Below are 20610 nucleotides of genomic sequence, written 5' to 3' on the forward strand. Positions count from 1 at the left end.
TTGGTGATTCCTAACTTCTTCCATTCAAGAATGATGGAGGCCACTGTGTTCTTGGGGGATCTTCAAAGCTACAGAAATGTATTGGAACCCTTCCCCAATTCCTTCAACCTCATGGCTGGATTTTTGCTCTGGCATGCACTGTCAACTGTGGGACCTTATATAGTCAGGTGTGTGCCTTTCCAAATCATGTCCAATCAAATGAATTTACCACAGGTGGACTCCAATCAAGTTGCAGAAACATCTCAAGGATGATAAATGGAAACCGAATGCATTTGAGCTCAACTTCGAGTCTCATAGCAAAGGGTCTGAATACTTATGTAAATACGGTATTTCTGTTTCTAAAAACCTGTTTTCGCTTTGTCATTATGGGGTATTGTGTGTAGATTGATGATCATTTTTTTCAATCCATTTTAGAACAAGGCGGTAACGTAACAAAATGTGGAAAAAAGTCAAGGAGTCTGAATACATTCAAATATATTGTATTAATGTTTTATTTTTCATTCATCTTTAAAAGTTACATTATAGAGTATTTAGTATAGATCGTTGACAAAAAAAATGAAATTAATGTCACGCCCTGACCTTAGAGATCCTTTTTATGTCTCTATTTGGTTTGGTCAGGGTGTGATTTGGGGTGGGTATTCTATGTTCTATTATTTGTATTTCTATGTTTTGGCCTGGTAGGGTTCTCAATCAGGGACAGCTGTCTGTCGTTGTCTCTGATTGAGAACCATACTTAGGTAGCCCTTTTCCCACCTGTCTTTGTGGGAAGTTGACTTTGTTTATGGCACATAGCCTTTAGCGTCACGGTTTGTTTTGTAGTGTTTATTGTTTTGTTCGGCGTCTTTTCATTCTAATAAAGAAAATGTACGCTTACCACGCTGCACCTTGGTCCAGTTCTTCCAACGGCTGTGACAATTAAGCCAATTGTAATTCCACTTTGTAACACAATAACATTTTAAGAAATCCAAGGTTGGTTGAATATTAATGATATCCACTGTACATGATTCAATAAAAACTGATGAAAAGCTCTTTCTATTCAAACTGCCCTTAGGAAAGATGGTATCTTGGAACTGTCAGCACCTATTGGATTTCAGTCTGGTGACATACAGTATTTGAAGGAAAATACAAGATGAGAAAGATTACACTATGATATCATGTGTTAAAAATACAGCCTAGCCACCATTGTCTCACACTCCCATTCTCCTCAAACAATTTCAATTGTGCAGGCGGTGGCTTTTTTCCTGTGACTGAGCTACAAAGTTAATTTAGGGGGGGGGGGTGTCAATGTAAATTGTATGAATTGTTCAGCAGTCTAATGGCTTGGGGGTAGAAGCTGTTAAGGAACCTTTTGGTCCTAGACTTGGCGCTCAGGTACTGCTTGCCATGTGGTTGCAGAGAGAATAGTCTATAACTTGGATGACTTGGAGTCTTTGACAATTTTATGGGCCTTCCTCTGACACAGCCGAGTATATAGGTACTGGATGGCAGGAACTTGGCCCCAGTGATGTATTGGGCCATGCGCCCTACCCATCAAAGCAAAGGGTGGCTACTTTGAAGAATCTCAAATATATTTTGATTTGTTTGGTTATACATGATTCCATATGTGTTGTTTCATAGTTTTGATGTCTTCACTATTATTCTACATTGTAGCATAATTAGTAAAAGTAAAGAAAAACCCTGGAATGAGGTGTGTCCAAACCTTTGACTGGTACTGTATATATGTTTCTAAAACTCCATTTTCTTTTCCACCTAAAGGCCATAAAATAGCGTTTTAGTAAAGATGACTGTCATCTGAAAGGAGTCCATTAACTTGTGTTGAATGTAGAGATTACACTGCCTATTTGGTCCACAGACTAGTGTTGAATGTTGAGTGTTGAGTTTATATTGGTCTCTTTGTTAAGCTCTTATCTCAGCCTGTCAATCACTTCCACATCTTCCGATACAGAGGCTGGTCCTCTCATCACAGAGCCTCTGTGGCTCTCTGACCCGGAAATACACCTCATGCAAACACACACCTCTGAGGAATGCATTGTTTTAGAGAAGACAAAAGGGAAATATGTCATGTTATAGAATCGAACCAAAGAAATCTCAGTTGTTTCTCCAACCAACAATAAACTCACAGATTGTTAGAAGAAGAGAATCCATAACTGTTCATCAAATTACTGATTTCAGTTACACCTTTATTATGTAAGGACAAAGGGAGCCTGAGAACTATTCAATGACACATCACCCAAATGACCACCCTTGGCCCCCATAGACCTAATTTCTTAATTTCCTTTCCTTTCCTACACTCATAACAACCCTCTCCTTCTCACTCACATTCTCCTCCTCTAATGGTCAGAGAACGAGGGAAGAGGGAGGAAGAGGGAGGAGAGGAGTGAGTGTTTTTGTTCAGGAGGAGAAAGGCGTTCTCCTGTGTTCTCAGGATGTGGCTGTTAAAGCCTGGAGAAGTGGGCTTCCTGTCTAGGGAAACGATCAGAGAACAGACAAGGCCCTGAGGTTAAGACGCTGTGTTCCCTCAGAGGATGCAGACACTTTGTGCTGCACAGATCACCAACAGATTGAGCGAAGAAGGGGTTCTGTGGAAAGGTATGGGAGAGGTGAGTGAAAAGACTCTCAAAATGTTTTCTTGTGCTAAATCTCTTTTTCATGCTTTAGTTGAGTGTGTTTTACCCTGAATATCATGCACCATTGCACCTGTTGACATGGTTGCATTGTACATGCATGCGTAATGTTCTGATTGAACGTTGTAGAAATGTTGTAGTAATGTTGAAAAATTATCCTTTCATCATCTTTATCATCATTCTCCTCAGGTTTTCCACAAGGACTAGAGACACCCAATCAATAGATCCTAAGCAGAGCAATATATTGGTGCTGGACACCTGACTCTGGGAGCTAATAGAAACAATATGGACAGATCACAAGCATATGCATTTATGGATGACTTCGATTAGAGACAACTTCCTCAGTCAAACATATCTATTTTCACCTTTTCTACCATTCTACCATTGCATTTGTGAATTAATTTAATGGATATAAAATGCAGAGACACACACCACTGTCTCTCTCTGGGAATATAGATCTGTATCAGAGGGTGATATAAGCACCTGTGTACTGTAGCACCTGGTTTCTTGTAAAAGGACTTTGAGGGTTCCGGCCCTCACCCAGAGACTGTCAGAGACCATGTCCAACCACAGTGACAGCTGCAACCTCCCCCTGAACACTGACACACTTGGTCTCACCTACATCTACAGCCTGGCCTTCTCACTGGGTCTCCCTTGCAACCTGCTGTCCCTCTGGGGACTGTACCAACTGGGCCGCTCCGGTGGGGGTGGCTGTCAGCTGGTCTACATCCTCAACCTGCTGCTTTCTGACCTCCTCCAGCTGCTCACCCTTCCCCTATGGATCCTGTACCTCCAGGGGGCTCACCGCTGGCCTTACGGCCGCCCCGCCTGTGAGTTTGTGGGCTATGTCTTCTACGTCAATGTCTACGCTAGCGTGGTGTTCCTCTGTTTGATAGCGTTGGACCGTTGCCTGGCTATAGTACACCCGTTGAGTAGTCGTGGCGTGCGGACGGTGCGGGTGGCAGCAGTGTCTGGAGTGGCGGTCTGGACGCTGACCTTCCTGTTCTGTTTAGGCGGGTTGCTTCCATCGGTGTTCGACGCAGAGAGGCTGCTGTGTCTGGAGCAGTACCCCGTCAGCCTCAGATATGCCCACTTTAAGATTGCTACAGTCATCCTGGGGTTCCTTCTGCCCTGTGGTATATTGGGGTGAGTGGGAAACTGAGTATGAGGAATGATTGGCTGCCTGAATGTATGGTTTCATGAGGAAAAGGAGAAATGTTGCCTGTACTCCACAAAATGTATGTCCCTTTAATGTTTTTCAACAACAATTTGTCTGTATTTGTTGATATTAGACATCCAACATTAAGTTGCTTTTATATACATGTAGTAACTATAGAAACTAGAAACACCACCATAATAACATTTTCTTGCATGGAAAAGTTTGTATGGCTATCAGAAGAGTCTTGTCAAATGGTCACATCTAACATATTTATCTGATACGGACATGACCCTTGACCTTCATATTTTTCTCACTTTCTTCAGTTACACCTCCGCCCGCATTGGGGTGACCCTCCAACAGTCGCCCTCCGTCTCCAACCAGGACCGCCACAAAATCACTGGCATCCTTGTCGTCATCACCGTCATCTTCATTGTCGTCTTCGGACCCTACCATCTGGTTGGGGGGTACCGTTTTGTCTCCCTCCTCCTCATAGACAACCCCTGCGAGTTGGAACGGTCCATATTCCTGTGCTACCGGCTGTGCTACGGTCTGACCAGCCTCAACACTCTGCTGGACCCTCTGTTCTACATCTTCCTGTGTCACAACGCCCGCCTGGAGCTCCGCAGGTCCCTAACACCCTGTCTGGGACGGGGGCACACAGCCCCCAAACAGGTCAGACTCAGTCTCAGAGGGAATCCTGATCCTAGTGACAATGTGTAAAAACACTGGATTGGACAAACTGTTTTTGAATGAAGAAAACCTGGATAATCTGTATTGTGTTTCCTGTTCTTTGATGAGTTTGAATTCAGCAGGAGGACACATTGTGTAGCAAGACTGGACATACAGACAGTATATTACAGTGTTTTCTTGGACTTGCTCAAGGAACTGACTCCACTGGTTTGACTGCTGAGCATAAGTGATGGAAAAAAGCAGCAATTGTGCCACCTAATGGGGAGAGCATGCATGTTGCTAGCTGAAATTGGAAATAGCGTTCCATCTACTTCACTTTTCTGCTGTGCCCGTCCTCTCTACCTGCTGATGCACTGCCATAGCTGCCTCAGTTACTACTGTCATATGAATGCACTATAATAATAATAATGTCATAATGTCTTGACTGTTTGCTTGTCATGATTTTTATACTTTCATTTGCTATTCGCAGTAAATAACGTCAATTGAAATACATGATTTATCCATTATAGATATACCTTTCAAAAAAAGAAAAAGAAAAGAGTATACCATCCTCAGCTGCTGAAATACATACCAACACACATGTACAGAATCAAACCATTCCTCGCAGCTGTTCTCTCTTAATCAGTACAGTAAAGGTTGTCCAGCTTCAGAGCAGAGGTTTGAATAACGGGATGCCAGTGTATTCTCAGTTCACTGGTAGAGCTGAAACTGAGTGACCATCATGCAGTTTTGTGGATCATTTTAATGCTCCTGATTGTCTGTCAAGGCTGTACTACAAGACCATCGAAAATATAGCAGATGTATTTAGCCTATTCGGAATGAGTACCGTAAAAAACAATCAGCAAGCAAATATAAAAGCATACTAGAGTCTATACTTCACAGTTCACATTGCTCTACATATCAGTAGATTAAACACGCTATAAGAAGCGTTGCAAAAACACACAAAATATGTCCCTCAGTACTTCTGGGTGTATGTTGTACATGATACTGATTCAAAATTCCATGACATATCAATCGATCATTATGTATCCCACAGATGCAGAACCTGGACCGGAACCAAATTTGACAGACCTCTCAGTCAGCAGGGTGTGTCTTCTCCTACTTCGGCTTCAGCTCCTCCTCCACCCTGGAGTCTTCTCCTCTCAGGCAGGGGGCGTTGTTGTGGGACCTCATCCCCCTCAGCAGCAGCTATGAAGCACCGATAGAGGAGTGTTGGGTGCTGCGTTGCCGTGAGAACTCACCTAGGTCTTCCGCCAGCACGTTCTCAAGCATCGCTCCCAGAGATTGTCTGATCTTACCACACAAATCCGGGCAGCTGAACACATAGAGGATGGGGTTTAGCACACTGTTGAGGAAGGCTAGACTGGCGGCAGGGGGCAGGCCGTGGGCCACGAGGCCCCGGAGGGAGGGTTGGTACTGGGCTACAGCCTCCAGTACGCTGAAGATGTGGTTCGGAGCCCAGCAGACCACAAAACTCACTACCACAGCTACCACTAGCCGCACAAAGCGGAAAGAGCGCCTTCTGCGGCCACGCCCGCGTGATACCAATGTTCACCAACACGTAGCTCCCCACAATGACCACCAGGGGAAGTAGGAAGGTCAGGAGGAGCTTAGAGAAGGCCAGGGCATCCTGGCGAGCCTCACACTGCTCTCTTATGTCAAACTCCATAACTAGGAGGTACTGGGTGTAGTTATAGGAACACATGACCCGCCCATCATGTCGGCGAATAGTATCCCGGAACAGATAGTACGGTAGTGTGCAGAGTATTGCCAGGGCCCAGATGACCCCACACACTATTCCGACCAGGCGTACATTCCTCCGGTTCTGGGCCCAGACGGGCTTCAGCACCACCAGACAGCGGTCGAGGGAGATGGCTGCCAGCAGGAAGGTGCTGACGAACATGTTGAGAAAGAAGGAGGAGGAGTGGAGCTTGCAGAAGGTGGTACCCAGGGTCCAAGTGCCACCACGGGCCAGGAAGATGGTGAAGAAGGGGAGGGAGGCTGTGGAAAGGAGGTCTGAGGCAGCCAGGTTGAGGATCCAAACACTGATGACTGTGCGGCGGACGCGTAAGCCCACCACCCCCAGGATGAGGAGGTTCTCTAGGACACTGAAGGCGGAGACCAGGCCGTGGAGACACACCGTAACCAGGCTCAAAGCCCCCACCCTGGCTGAGGAGTTGGATGGCATGCTTACGTTCACCATGGCCTGGATGAGAGGGCAGTAGACAGGGCTGCTGGAAGTGGTCATCTTTCAGATTCTGGTTCTGACACCTTGTCCACTTTGACTCTGAATTCCTGTGCCCAACATTGCAAAAGAAAACACAGAGGCATTAAGGATTGTAATGTTGTTGGTAGTCATGGCGATCACGAACTTGGCGATCACGAACTTGGCGATCACGAACTTGGTAGGTGACACTGTTGTGCAACTGTTGAACACATTATTAGTCATTGTGGTTTCTGTACCAAAAGTTAGCTTGAAAACATTTCCATGCCATCTCAAACTAAAAAGAGAGAGAGATGTGGTTTATCTCTCCATCTCACCCTCTCCACATCCTCTGTTCTCACTGTAAACACTTTGTAGGCTGGCTTTGCCTGTAAAGGTGAAAGCCATCGTACAAAATCACATTCTACCTTTCATATGTTGATGAAAATGTAGTCTATAGTAGACCTTTTCCAATCTTTAATATCAAATTGAGAGCTTTTGTGTAAAAGCCTACATTTCAAGTTAAATGGATCCAGATCCAAAAATGAGTCTTTATTCTGGAATTCAGCTACACTGAACATAAATATAAATGCAACATGTAACATTTTATAAGATTTTACTGAGTTACAGTTCATATAAGGAAATCAGTCAATTGAAATAAATTAATTAGGCCCTAATCTATAGATTTCACATGACTGGGAATACAGATATGCATCCGTTGGTCACAGATACCTTTAAAAAAAGAAGGCAAGGGTGAGGTTAGGAAACCAGTCCGTATCTGGTATGACCACCATTTCCCTCATGCAGCGTGACACATCTACTTTGCATAGCGTTGATCAGGCTGTTGATTGTGGCCATGGTATGTTGTCACACACCTCTTCAATGGCTGTGCGAAGTTGAAGGATATTGGCGGGAACTGGAACACGCTGTCCTACAAGTTGATCCAGAGCATACCAAATGTACTCAACGGGTGAGTATGCAGGCCATGGAAGAACTTGTGACATGGGATTGTGCATTATCACGCTAAAACATGAGGTGAGAGTGGTGGATGAATGGCCATCTCACAGTATCTCTGTGCATTCAAATTGCCATCGATAAAATGAAACTATGTTTATTGTCTGCAGCTTATGCCTGGCCATACCATAACCCCACCGCCACCATGGGGTACTCTGTTCACAACGTTGACATCAACAAACCGTTCACCCACATGATGCCATAAATACTTCCGGCCACCTTCCCGGTACAGTTAAAACCGGGATTCATCCATGAAGATTACACTTCTCCACCATGCCAGTGGCCATCGAAGGCGAGCATTTGCCCACTGAATTTGGTTACGACGTCGAACTGCAGTCAGGTCAAGACCCTGCTAAGGACGACGTGCATGCCAATTGCACAGTCCCTCAAAGCTTGAGACATCTGTGGCATTGTGTTGAGTGACAAAATTGCACATTTTAGAGTGGCCTTTTTATTGTCCCCAGCATAAAGCTTCTTGATATACCACACCTGTCAGGTGGATGGATTAACATGGCAACGGAGAAATGCTTACCATCAGGGATGTTAAACAAATTTGTGCACATTTGAGAGAAATATTTTTGTGCGCATCTAACATTTCTGTGATCTTTTATTTCAGCTCATAAAACACTTTACATGTTGCTTTTAATATATATTTTTTCAGTACATTTGAATTAAACATTTAAAATGAATGGATTACAAATAAAAGCACACATTGCCTGAGAATTTTGTCTCCACTGTGAGATGCAACAGTGTTTCTTGTGCTGAGTCCACGTTGGGAGACTTGTTGCGCTGGTTGTGATGAGTGTAGTTATGATGGGTATGCATTCAAACGCACTGACGCACCTACAGTCACACCTGCTAGTCAGTTGAACAAGGGGATGATAAGCTTTTGACAGATTGAAGACAAACATCTTAATTTTCTCATTCCTCACTGTAACCTTGTCGTTCTGATACGCTCTATGAATCTCTTGATGCATTCAATCTCTCTTTCTCTTTCTCTTTCTCTTTCTCTCTCTCTCTCTCTCTCTCTCTCTCTCTCTCTCTCTCTCTCTCTCTCTCTCTCAATTCAATTCAAGGGCTTTATTGGCATGGGAAACGTGTTAACATTGCCAAAGCAAGTGAGGTAGATAATATATAAAGTGAATATATAAAGTGAAATAAACAATATAAATTAACAGTAAACATTACACATACAGAAGTTTCAAAACAATAAAGACATTACAAATGTCATATTATATATATACAGTGTTTTAACAATGTACAAATGGTTAAGGTATACAAGGGAAAATAAATTAGCATAAATATGGGTTGTATTTACAATGGTGTTTGTTCTTCACTGGTTGCCCTTTTCTCATGGCAACAGGTCACAAATCTTGCTGCTGTGATGGCACACTGTGGAATTTCACCCAGTAGATATGGGAGTTTATCAAAATTGGATTTGTTTTCGAATTCTTTGTGGATCTGTGTAATCTGAGGGAAATATGTCTCTCTAATATGGTCATACATTGGGCAGGAGGTTAGGTGCAGCTCAGTTTCCTCTCTCTCTCTCTCTCTCTCTCTCTCTCTCTCTCTCTCTCTCTCTCTCTCTCTCTCTCTCTCTCTCTCACACACACACAAACTTTCTTGGAAATGTTGATGAAGAGATTGCTGAAGACCACAGCAAGATAATGTACTGCAATAATCATATTTTTCTGCTGGCTTTGCTGGTCGCTATGTTTGGTGTGGAAACTTTAAATGCCTTTCAGCAAAGCTCCAAACCCAACAATCCAGTAATCAAAATCAGCGTAGCACTAAAAATAACATAAGATAGAACAACAAAAAACCTCCATAGACTCCTATGGACCCTGGTCAATGGAAGTGCACTATATAGAGCAGGACTATCCAACCCTGTTCCTGGAGAGCAACAGTCCTGTTGGTTTTCACTCCAACCCTAATCTAGCGCACCTGACTCTAATAATTAGCTGGTTGATAAACGAAATTGGGTTAGTTACAACTGGGGTTGGATTGAAAACCTACAGGAGGGTAGCTCTCCAGGAACAGGGTTGGAGAGCCCTGATATACAATTGTTATACAATTTATACATGTAAAGGATAATTAAAGGACAACTACTATCAAAAACGGCAAATCCTATCCAAGCAGTCAATGTGTTGTTTTTGTCAAACTTGGAGGTATAGGAGTTGCAAAATGTATGTTCTGGCACTGTGGTATACATCCTCCCCCAGTTCCACTCTGATCTTGAGAGACATTTCTTTAAAACATGCATCCAATCCCCTTGATCCCTCACATAACTAGACCAATCATATGCTTCAATGTGCCGCAAGACAGGACAGTGATAGAGGTTCTGCTCGTGATGTTACATTGCAGGCGCAGATGCTCCGATTTCAAAACGATTTGGATCCTATTTGAGAATTTAACGCGCTAATGGACTAATTAGATAAATAATTGCAGTAGTTTACAATGCGTGAGATATAAGAGGTGTTCTGTGGGATTTAGGGTCAGATGCGTGTGTCTCACGGCCAATACGTGAGACAACTGAACTGTTGGCAGCTCTGCATTCAGATGTTCCGAACTCACTTCACGCGCGCTAAAGAGGCCTCGCTCGGCTGGTGCAAGCAGACGAGCAGATCAGATACACCGCAGGAACGACTTTTCCTAATAATTCGAAATATTGCGCAGAAAACCCATGTATTTTAATCGGTGGGAATTTATTTCGATTGCTTTTACGCCGATTTAAGATGAACAGGTAAAGTGGTTATATGACTATTGCATAATCTGCCTACTGGCACAATCAATAATAATATTGTGCATGTAAATGTACTCATTGTCAATAACACACAGCACACTTGAGTGAATGGTACTTGTAAATAGGGATGATGGCAAAATAACACGACATGCTGATCATATAAAGCAGAATGGCAGTCTCTAGTCTCGCTAGAGTCAGTGGCACTTATGACAAATACACCCCAGTTAATTGCAGAATGTGTTCCAACAGTAGATTTTCTGGGGCTCACTCAGGGAATGGAGAGACAATGTTCTCTGCTGATTTGATAAAACTTTAAAAAGAACAGCATGGTAGCGCTGTTTTATTTAAAATGTCAACAAAATTTGGTTGCTGTTACTCCTTCCACAGATCTATTGCAGAATGCAGCCTTTTGACAGCATGGAGTAAAGCATATTTAATCCACACATTCGTTAAATCAAATCAAACTTTATTTGCCACATGCACTGACTAAAACAAGTGTAGACTTTACCATGAAATGCTTACTGACAAGCCCTTAACCAACAGCACAGTTCAAGAAAAGAAAATATTTACCAAGTAGGCTAAAATAAAAATAAAAAGTAGCACAAGAATAACGAGGTCATATACAGGGGGCACCAGTACGAGTCAGTGTGCAGGGGTACAAGCTAGTTGAGGTAATCTGTACATGTAGGTGGGGGTGAAGTGACTATGCATAGATGACAAACAAACAGTGAGTAGCAGCAGTGAAGAAGAGGGGGGGTCAATGTAAATTGTCCGGTGGCGATTTGTATGAATTGTTCAGCAGTCTAATGGCTTAGGGGTAGAAGCTGTTGAGGAGCCTGTTGGTCCAAGACTTGGCGCTCCGGTACCACTTGCCGTGCAGTAGCAGAGAAAACAGTCTATAATTTGGGTGACTGTAGTCTCTGGATGGCAGGAAGTTTGGCCCCAGTGATGTACTGGTCCATTCGCACTACCCTCTGTGGCGTCTTACGGTCAGAGGCCGAGCAGTTGCCATACCAGGCGGTGATGCAACCGGTCAGGATGCTCTCGATGGTGCAGCTGTAGAATCTTTTGAGGATCTGGGGGCTCATGCCAAATCTTTTCAGTCTCCTGAGGGGGAAAGGTTTAGTCCCCTCATTAGATCTAATGAGGGGACTAAAAGGTTTAGTCCTCTCATTAGTCCACTCGTTTGGTGATTGGGATTTAGGCTGTGACAACAAAAATGCAACAGTATGTTTTACCATGAAAGTTTTGTCCTGTAGAGTGATCTAATTTGTAACTATGAAAATATTTTTTTTAAACAGATTGGCAATCCCAAAAGTGTATGTTTTGATTCTAGAGTGGGAAAAAAAATCGAAAAATATTTTTTTTAGGGTGTAGGGGCAGATTTGTCATCATGTCTAGAGGAGATGTTATTGTCTATTTACTTGATTTAGTCTGATAAGTAGAACAATTTTCATTCTTAACAATGGTTTAAAATATAGGGTAATTACTGTGCTTGTCAGCAAGAACACTACTGTTATTCCCCAAACGTATTTTATTTTTATTCCACTTCTTCCCAATTTTGCCTGTGTAATCACATATTTTAAATCTGATATGCCTACTCGTGTATTTGAAAATGAATGATAGGAGGCTATATATTTTTTGCAGCCATACAAATAAGCATTGGATATTAAATACTCCAGGAATTAAATATAATTTTTGACATTTTAGTATTGTGCACATGCTAGGCAGAGATGGTGGACTCACAACTCATAGAGTATAGAGTAAATGTATGTAGAGTAAAATGATGGAAAGGATCTTCAATTAGTAGGCGTAAACCACATTAATATATTCATTAGATTGTTCTTGAAGTTTGGGTGATTTTGAGAAATGAATTGCTAAACAAGAACATTTTCAAACACCCAGCACTTGGGAAACATAGATCAGGGGTGGCCAACCGTCCTGGAGAGCAAAGGATTTTCTTCCAGATCTATTTTAAAGAGAGTGTTTACCCAAATTACAAAATGTTTGTGTCCTAACCTTGAAAGCAGTCTATGAACAAGGAGATTGTGGTCTATGATTTGGTTCCCCTCTGCCATCAACCATGAATATAAGACATTCCTGTGCAGAGCCTTGATGTAGTGGCAACACTCCATGGTGGTACGAGTCACATAAACGTCCTCTCACTGTCAACTGCGTTTATTTTCAGCAAACTTAAAACCTCTTGCCGCTCAGATCCCTTTAGCGGGATCATTTTCATCTACATTCGGTGAATTGCAGAGCACCAAATTCAAATGAAATTACAAAAAATATTTATTTTTCATGAAATCTCAAGTGCAATACACCAATCCACCGCTTAACTTGTTAATCCAGCCAGCGTGTCAGATTTCAAAAAGGCTTTATGGTGAAAGCAAACCATGCGATTATGTGAGGACAGCTCTCAGCAGACAAAACATTACAAACAGCTAGCAGCAAAGTAGATTGGTCACAAAAGTCAGAAAAGCAATAAAATTAATCACTTACCTTTGATCTTTGTATTTTTGCACTCACGAGACTCCCAGTTACACAATAAATGTTTGTTTTGTTCAATAAAGATTATCTTTATATCCAAAAACCTCCATTTGGTTGGCGTGTTTTGTTCAGTAATCCACAGGCTCGTGCGGTCACGACGGGCAGACAAAAATTCGAAATAGTATCCGTAAAGTTCATAGAAACATGTCAAATGTTTTATATAATCAATCCTCAGGTTGTTTTAACAAATAATCAATAATATTTCAACCGGACGGTAGCCTTTTCAATAGAAAGGAGAAAGAAAAGGTCTCGCTCCCGGAGCGCGTGCACGCACAAATCTGAGGACATCTGGCTATCCACTGAGGCGATGTGATCATTCTCGATCATTTTCCAGAATAAAAGCCTGAAACTCTGTCTAAAGATTGTTCACACCTTGTGGAAGCCATAGGGAAAGGAATCTGATTGATATCCCTTTAAATGGAGGGTAGGCTTGCAATGGAAAAGAGTAGTTTCAGAAAAACAGTATTTCCTGGATGGATTTTCCTCAGGTATTCGCCTGCCATATCAGTTCTAGAGTGTTTTCTATCCTATTCTGCCAATTATATGCATATTCTAGCTTCTGGGCCTGAGAAATAGGCAGTTTACTTTGGGCACGTTTTTCAAACATCAAAATGCTGCCCCCAAGCCTAAAGAGGTTTTAATTAACATGTGTCAATATTTGTATGAACATAACAAGATTCAACAACTGAGACATTAACTGAACAAGTTCCACAAACATGTGACTAACAGAAATTGAATAATGTGTCCCTGAACAAAGGGGGGAGGGTCAAAATCAGAAGTAACAGTCTAGTATCTGGTGTCTCCTTATCTCAGTGGGAAGTGTGCAAAGGGGGGCTACTTTGAAGAATCTCAAATATAAAATATATTTTGATTTGTTTAACACTTTTTTGGTTACTACATGATTCCATGTGTTATGTCATAATTTTGATGTCTTCACTATTAATCTACAATGTTAGAAAATAGTCAAAATAAAGAAAAACCCTGGAATGAGTAGGTGTCCAAACTTTTAACTGGTAATGTGTATATTTTTGTTGTTGTTGCTTGTTTTGCATGTTATTTTGGCATTAATATGTGTCACATATCAGTTTGCAAACAATGTAAAAAAATATCATAATGGAGTTAAGCTGCATACAAACATGGTCTCTTTTTTGTTTTATTGAGTAAGGCAGCTCCAAAATGCAGGTGTTTCAGCCTAGCTCAGTGCTTTCTGTGGTGGTGGGTTTGGTAATGTTCTCTAGTTGCACCGTGATTGGCTCAGTGTTCTGTCACTCATGGGGACACTACATTACCACAAAATCTACAGATAGAGCTTGAAAATTCAAACCCCTTGGGTGCTGCCATAGAGGTACATTAGAAGTGCTCATCCAAGGTGGCTCAAGGTCATTGGCCATAGATAAAATTATGTCAAATCACAATATATATCTACATTGGACTGATCATGTCAACATCATACTTTCAAAATCTTAGCTAACAAGCTAGCAGTCATCATCACGAATCATGTCGACAATCTACTGGCAAATCCTTTTCAAAGTCAAATTATAGATAAAACATATTGGTGTTAATTGGTGCTCATTGGACACATTACACAACAAGTTGCAAATTCAACACTGAGTAGTTTGAAATGAATCAGTGGCTAACTGCAAGCATTGCAAAGCAATCACTAGCCTGCTATTCAGTGAAGTGGGTGTGTGGTCCAAGTCTGGGTTTAAGGGTCTCTTTTACAAGCTTAAAAGGATAAACATTCAACATTGGCCATGCTATCAATCCAGCATGATCTATGCTGAGCTGAGCCTCGCTGAAAACACCTGGAAACTCAGAACTGGGAAATTTCAGACTTCAGTGAGTTAAAAAAACTGGGAACTCTGAAAAAAACAACCTCCGACTAGGAACATACGTTTTTGCAAGTCGGGAGCTCGGGCCTCTTTCTAGAGCTCCAACCTGAAGACTACTGACGTCATCATGATTCAACTAAGTTTTTTTTCCCAAGTTCCAAGTTGTCTTGAAACCACCATAAATCCAGGGAATGCCAGACTTTGATGACAAAGTTTAATGACAAAATTTGCCAACAAAGGTCCACCGCGCCACCTTCCTGTTCAAAGTGAGCGCAGCACAACAAGGTGAGACCAAAAATGTATTTTGTGCTGCTGCATACATTGTGTAATATGCCAGGGAGATATGTATACTGTAGCTAAGAAAGTAATACTAAGTGTATGTTGTGTAGTAAACTGTTAGTAGCCCATGTGCCTCACCCTAATAATTTTGTCAATTTTTCCCTCATAATTTAGCCTACTGTTCTGACTTGGTGGTGCACATGTAGCCTATAGCATCCTATAACATCCTATGGCGTTCTGCATTAGCATCATACAGCCCCCGTGATATGCAACTTTTCAGGGAAGCTAGAAACCAATATACACATGCAGTTAGAAAAGCCAAGGCTAACTTTTTCAAGCAGAAATTTGCGCCCTGCAACACAAACTCAAAAAAGTTCTGGGACACTGTAAAGTCCATGGAGAATAAGAACACCTCCTCCCAGCAGCCCACTGCACTGAGGATAGGAAACACTGTCACCACCGGTAAATCCACCATAATTGAGAATTTCAATAAGCATTTTTCTACGGCTGGTCATGATTTCCACCTGGTTACCCCTACCCCGGTCAACAGCACTGCACTCCCCACAGCAACTCGCCCAAGCCTTCCCCATTTCTCCTTCTCCCAAATCCAGTCAGCTGATGTTCTGAAAGAGCTGCAAAATCTGGACCCCTACAAATCAGCGGGGCTAGACAATCTGGACCCTTTCAAAAATGATCTGGCGAAATTGTTGCAACCCCTATTACTTGCCTGTTCAACCTCTCTTTCGTGTTGTCTGAGATTCCCAAAGATTGGAAAGCAGCTGCGGTCATCCCCCTCTTCAAAGGGGGGGAACACTCTTGACCCAAACTGCTAGACCTATATCCATCCTACCCTGCCTTTCTAAGGTCTTCGAAAGCCAAGTCAACAAACAGATTACCGACCATTTTGAATCCCACCATACCTTCTCCGCTATGCAATCTGGTTTCAGAGCTGGTCATGGGTGCACCTCAGCCACGCTCAAGGTCCTAAACGATATCTTAACCGCCATCGATAAGAAACAATACTGTGCAGCCGTATGCATTGAGCTAGCCAAGGCGTTCGACTCTGTCAATCACCACATCCTCATCGGCAGACTCGATAGCCTTGGTTTCTCAAATGATCGGAGGGCCTGTTGTCTCTATGGGGGTGCCACAGTGTTCAATTCTTGGATCGACTCTCTTCTCTGTATACATCAATGATGTCGCTCTTGCTGCTGGTGAGTCTCTGATCCACCTCTACGTAGACGACACCATTCTGTATACTTCTGGCCCTTCTTTGGACACTATGTTAACAACCCTCCAGACGAGCTTCAATGCCATACAACTCTCCTTCCGTGGCCTCCAATTGCTCTTAAATTACAAGTAAAACTAAATGCATGCTCTTCAACCGATCGCTGCCTGCACCTGCCTGCCCATCCAACATCACTACTCTGGACGGTTCTGACTTATGTGGAATATGTGGACAACTACAAATACCTAGGTGTCTGGTTAGACTGTAAACTCTCCTTCCAGACCCACATCAAACATCTCCAATCCAAAGTTAAATCTAGAATTGTCTTCCTATTTCTCAAAACAAAGCATCCGTCACTCATGCTGCCAAACATACCCTTGTAAAACTGACCATCCTACCGATCCTCGACTTCGGCGATGTCATCTACAAAATAGCCCCCAATACACTACTCAATAAATTGGATGCAGTCTATCACAGTGCCATCTGTTTTGTCACCAAAGCCCCATATACTACCCACCACTGCGACCTATACACTCGTTAGGTGGCCCTCGATTCATACTCGTCGCCAAACCCACTGGCTCCAGGTTATCTACAAGACCCTGCTAGGTAAAGTTCCCCCTTATCTCAGCTCGCTGGTCACCATAGCCACACCCACCTGTAGCACGCTTGCCAGCAGGTATATCTCTCTGGTCACCCCCAAAACCAATTCCACCTCTCCCTCCAGTTCTCTGCTGCCAATGACTGGAACGAACTACAAAAATCCCTCACTACATAGCCCATCTATAATTTCGCCCAAACAACTACCTCTCCCCCTACTGTATTTATTTATTTTGCTCCTTTGTACCCCATTATATCTATCTCTACTTTGCACATTCTTCCACTGCAAATCTACCATTCCAGTGTTTTACTTGCTATATTGTATTAACTTCGCCACCATGGCCTTTTTTTGCCTTTACCTCGCTTATCTCACCTCATTTGCTCACATTGTACATAGACTTATTTTTCTACTGGATTATTGACTGTATGTTTTGTTTTACTCCATGTGTAACTCTGTGTTGTTGTATGCGTCGAACTGCTTTGCTTTATCTTGGCCAGGTCGCAATTGTAAATGAGAACTTGTTCTCAACTTGCCTACCTGTTTAAACAAAGGTGAAATAAAAAAATAAATAAAATAGCCTGTTTTAGAGAAATGTAATCATTGAATATTGTAAGAGCATTCATTGTCTGCTTATATGCTCCCTTTTCTTATCCTACGGTTCTGACTTGGTGTACAGGGAGAATAATGTAAGAACGGGCCATGTTCTGAATTATGTTGCTGTACATTTCAAAAGTGCTGAATAATTAGTTATATTGACTATGTCCGTCCTAGCTCGCTCATTTATGTCTTAATCAAAATTACGGATTCCCTCTCCTCTGCTCGTCATCACCTTATGCCATATTTTGTACATCTCAATTGTCAGTAGAAACCACATTTGTTTAAGCAAGTCAGCCATATCAGTTATGTTTTTTTTAAAGGCAGTAAATGAAGCTGAATGAACTGTTTCGATGCCAGACAAGGCTCCACTGATTGCCAGGTGTGGAACTGGTAAGGTGTTGGGACTGCTGTTGGGACAGCTTTATGTTGGCCCTAACAGTTTGTGGGCACAGTTTGTCACAGTTATAGTGCAATTAATGTATTGTTTCATGTTGTATTATGTAGTGACTTTGCTGGCATGCATCCCCCCCAAAAATGTGGGCTAGTTTGCCCCACCAAGATTTACATGATAAAATTGCAACTGGGCATAAACCATGGCAAAATACATAGAATTGCTGGAAATGAGCTTTAAAACAGTAACATTTTCCAAGGTCCCCTTCTAGGGATTGTGCAAGGGGGGCAATAAAATTCACATAGCAAATCTCACTCCAAGTTTTTTCAAAAGTTGCCAGCCCTATACCTTCGAAATTGTTTTCACACACACACATTTTATAGGTCCGAACTCAAAAATAGCTATTTTTTCCCCGAGATCCCAGTTGTCTAGAATTCACTGAAGTCTGAGATTTCCCAGTTTCCAGTTGTTTTGAATGGGCAGAAGTCATGCTGGATTGACAGCATGGCCAATGTATTTAACCTTTACCGGCCCATGGTGTTGCATGTGAATGTTTAACTTTTAAGTTTGGAAAAGAGACCCTTAAACTCAGACTTGGAATTTCCAAACCACTCATTGTTGAATTTGCGATTTCCAACTTGTGTAATATTTATGTCCAATGGCCGATGAGCACGGATACATTTTCTCTATCATTTCTCTTCATATGAAGAATTGAAAAGGATTTGCCAGTAGATTGTAGTCTTAATTCATGATGATGAAAACCTGTCTCGCTTGCTAGCTAAGATTTTTAAAGTATGATGTTGACATGATCCGCGATTTATATTTATATATATATTTTTTAATGTTTGTCATTTATTAGACGCTCTTATCCATAGCGATTTACAGTAGTGATGCATACATTTTTATACCATTCGTTTTTTTGTACAGCCCAATCAAAGCTATGGTAGATATAACGTGTTGACGTCATTGTATCTGTGGCCAATGACCTTGAGCCTTCTTGGATGGGAACTTCTGATGTAAATCTATGGCAGCACCCAAGGTGCTGCACCAATCACGGCGCATCTAGAGAACATTACCAACCCCTACACTCTGTATTTTCCGCTGGCTGCCCCACCACAGGAAGCATTGAGCTAGGCTGAAACACCTGCATTTTGGCACTTGCTCAAAAAAAATAAGCAAAAAAGAGATCATGTTTGTATGCGGCTTTATTAACTATTTTTTTTATTGGTTGCAAACTGATGTGACACGTATTAATTCCAAAATAACATAACATCTAGAGCACCACCGGCCCTGAATGACAGGTCGCCACTGTGTCAGTGTAACTCCCAATTGTTGACAGTAAATGCTCTAATTGCATATTATGTGCCCCGCCCGACGCAGCTGCAGGAGGCTACATCCAATACTACCACACAGCCAGGCCAGTGGTATTAGAACTCTGTCACATTCATTAGTCCGATTCCATTTCAAAACGTGTTGCAAAACGTTCTGCAACAGAAACCGTTTACTCCAAACGCTCTTCAACGTGATGTAAAAGCTGTTAGGTTCTTAAATGAAGTTGTAGTTTCCACACGTTGCCATTCCAATCCGAATAGTCTGCAATGTGTTTGGGACAAGCTCAGCTGCACAGCTATACATTATCGATTCTTCCACGCTCTAAAGTGGAGTGAAGTCCACAGGGTTCCTTCCAACTTCTCCCAGACGTTTTATTTTTTGGAAGACTCAATTGAACTACAATTTCAGTTTAAGAACATTTGGAGTAAACAGCCAAAAGTCTTGTAACAGAATCCGACTAATGAATACACCACCGATTCCCTCTTGGGCAGGTGTACACTGCTGCCCCTTGTTGGACTAATTCGGATCTGCCACCGAACTGCTGTAAAAAACTTGAGGCAGCCTACACAATTTACTTTACTCAAATCTGGGACATGATTAACCTTGGGGAGTGACTATCGCTGGGTTTATTTTTTCCACTACTTGGTATTGGCGTCAGATCTTTTTCAGAGCTGATCTGATTGGCCAAAAGACCAATTAGTGGAAAAAGTATAAATTGGGCTTCATGTCTAAACGGAGCCTGTACTGGTTTCATAGTCACCTGGCCATTTATAAAATTCATCCGTCCCATTGCTGGCATTCTGGCTACAGCATCACATCCCTCCTGGGTTCCTTAATCCACAGGCACAGAACAGGCTGTTTAGACATTCTGCATCCTTAATGGAACGCTTTTCCCTATATAAACACTGAACAAAATATATATGCGACATGTAGTGTTTGTTTCATGAGCTGAAATAAAAATCCCAGAAATGTTCCATATGCACAAATCTGATTTCTCTCAAATTTTGCGCACTTCTTTACATCCCTGTCAGTGAGCATTTCTCCTTTGCCAAGATGATCCATCCACCTGACAGGTGTGGCATAGTAAGAAGCTGATGAAACAGCATGTTTACACAGGTGCACCTTGTGCTGGGGACAAGGCAACTAAAATGTGCAGTTTTGCACAACCCAATGTCACAGTTGAGCGAGAGTGCACTTGGCATGCTGACTGCAGGAATGTCCACCAGATCGATTGCCAGAGAATGTAATGTTAATTATCTACCATAAGCAAATTGCATTGATTTAGAGAATATGTCAGGTTGTTCAACCGGCCTCACAACCACAGAGTTGTGTGGGTGAGCTGTTTGACGTCAAAATTGTGAGTGCCCTGT

General features: G+C 42.2%; 2 protein-coding genes across 2 annotated transcripts; one reads left to right on the forward strand and one right to left on the reverse strand.

Moving 5' to 3' along the window:
• The first annotated feature begins 1790 nt into the window (after nucleotides 1-1790).
• Nucleotides 1791-4949, forward strand: si:dkey-165a24.9 (G-protein coupled receptor 4). The gene is made up of 3 exons (XM_064939042.1): nucleotides 1791-2600; nucleotides 2814-3770; nucleotides 4107-4949. Exons 2-3 carry the CDS (start codon nucleotides 3184-3186, stop codon nucleotides 4501-4503), a joined length of 984 nt encoding a protein of 327 aa, XP_064795114.1. The 5' UTR covers nucleotides 1791-2600; nucleotides 2814-3183; the 3' UTR covers nucleotides 4504-4949.
• Nucleotides 4950-5325: 376 nt separating this feature from the next.
• On the reverse strand, nucleotides 5326-6765 carry LOC135515367 (prostaglandin D2 receptor 2-like). Its single transcript, XM_064939043.1, is given in 2 exon segments — nucleotides 5326-6012; nucleotides 6014-6765. Coding segments are annotated over 2 exon segments (1059 nt in total). The 5' UTR covers nucleotides 6722-6765; the 3' UTR covers nucleotides 5326-5661.
• Nucleotides 6766-20610: the final 13845 nt, after the last annotated feature.

This window comes from Oncorhynchus masou, chromosome 27 (genome assembly GCF_036934945.1).
Source record: "Oncorhynchus masou masou isolate Uvic2021 chromosome 27, UVic_Omas_1.1, whole genome shotgun sequence".
Classification (NCBI taxonomy): Eukaryota; Metazoa; Chordata; class Actinopteri; order Salmoniformes; family Salmonidae; genus Oncorhynchus; species Oncorhynchus masou.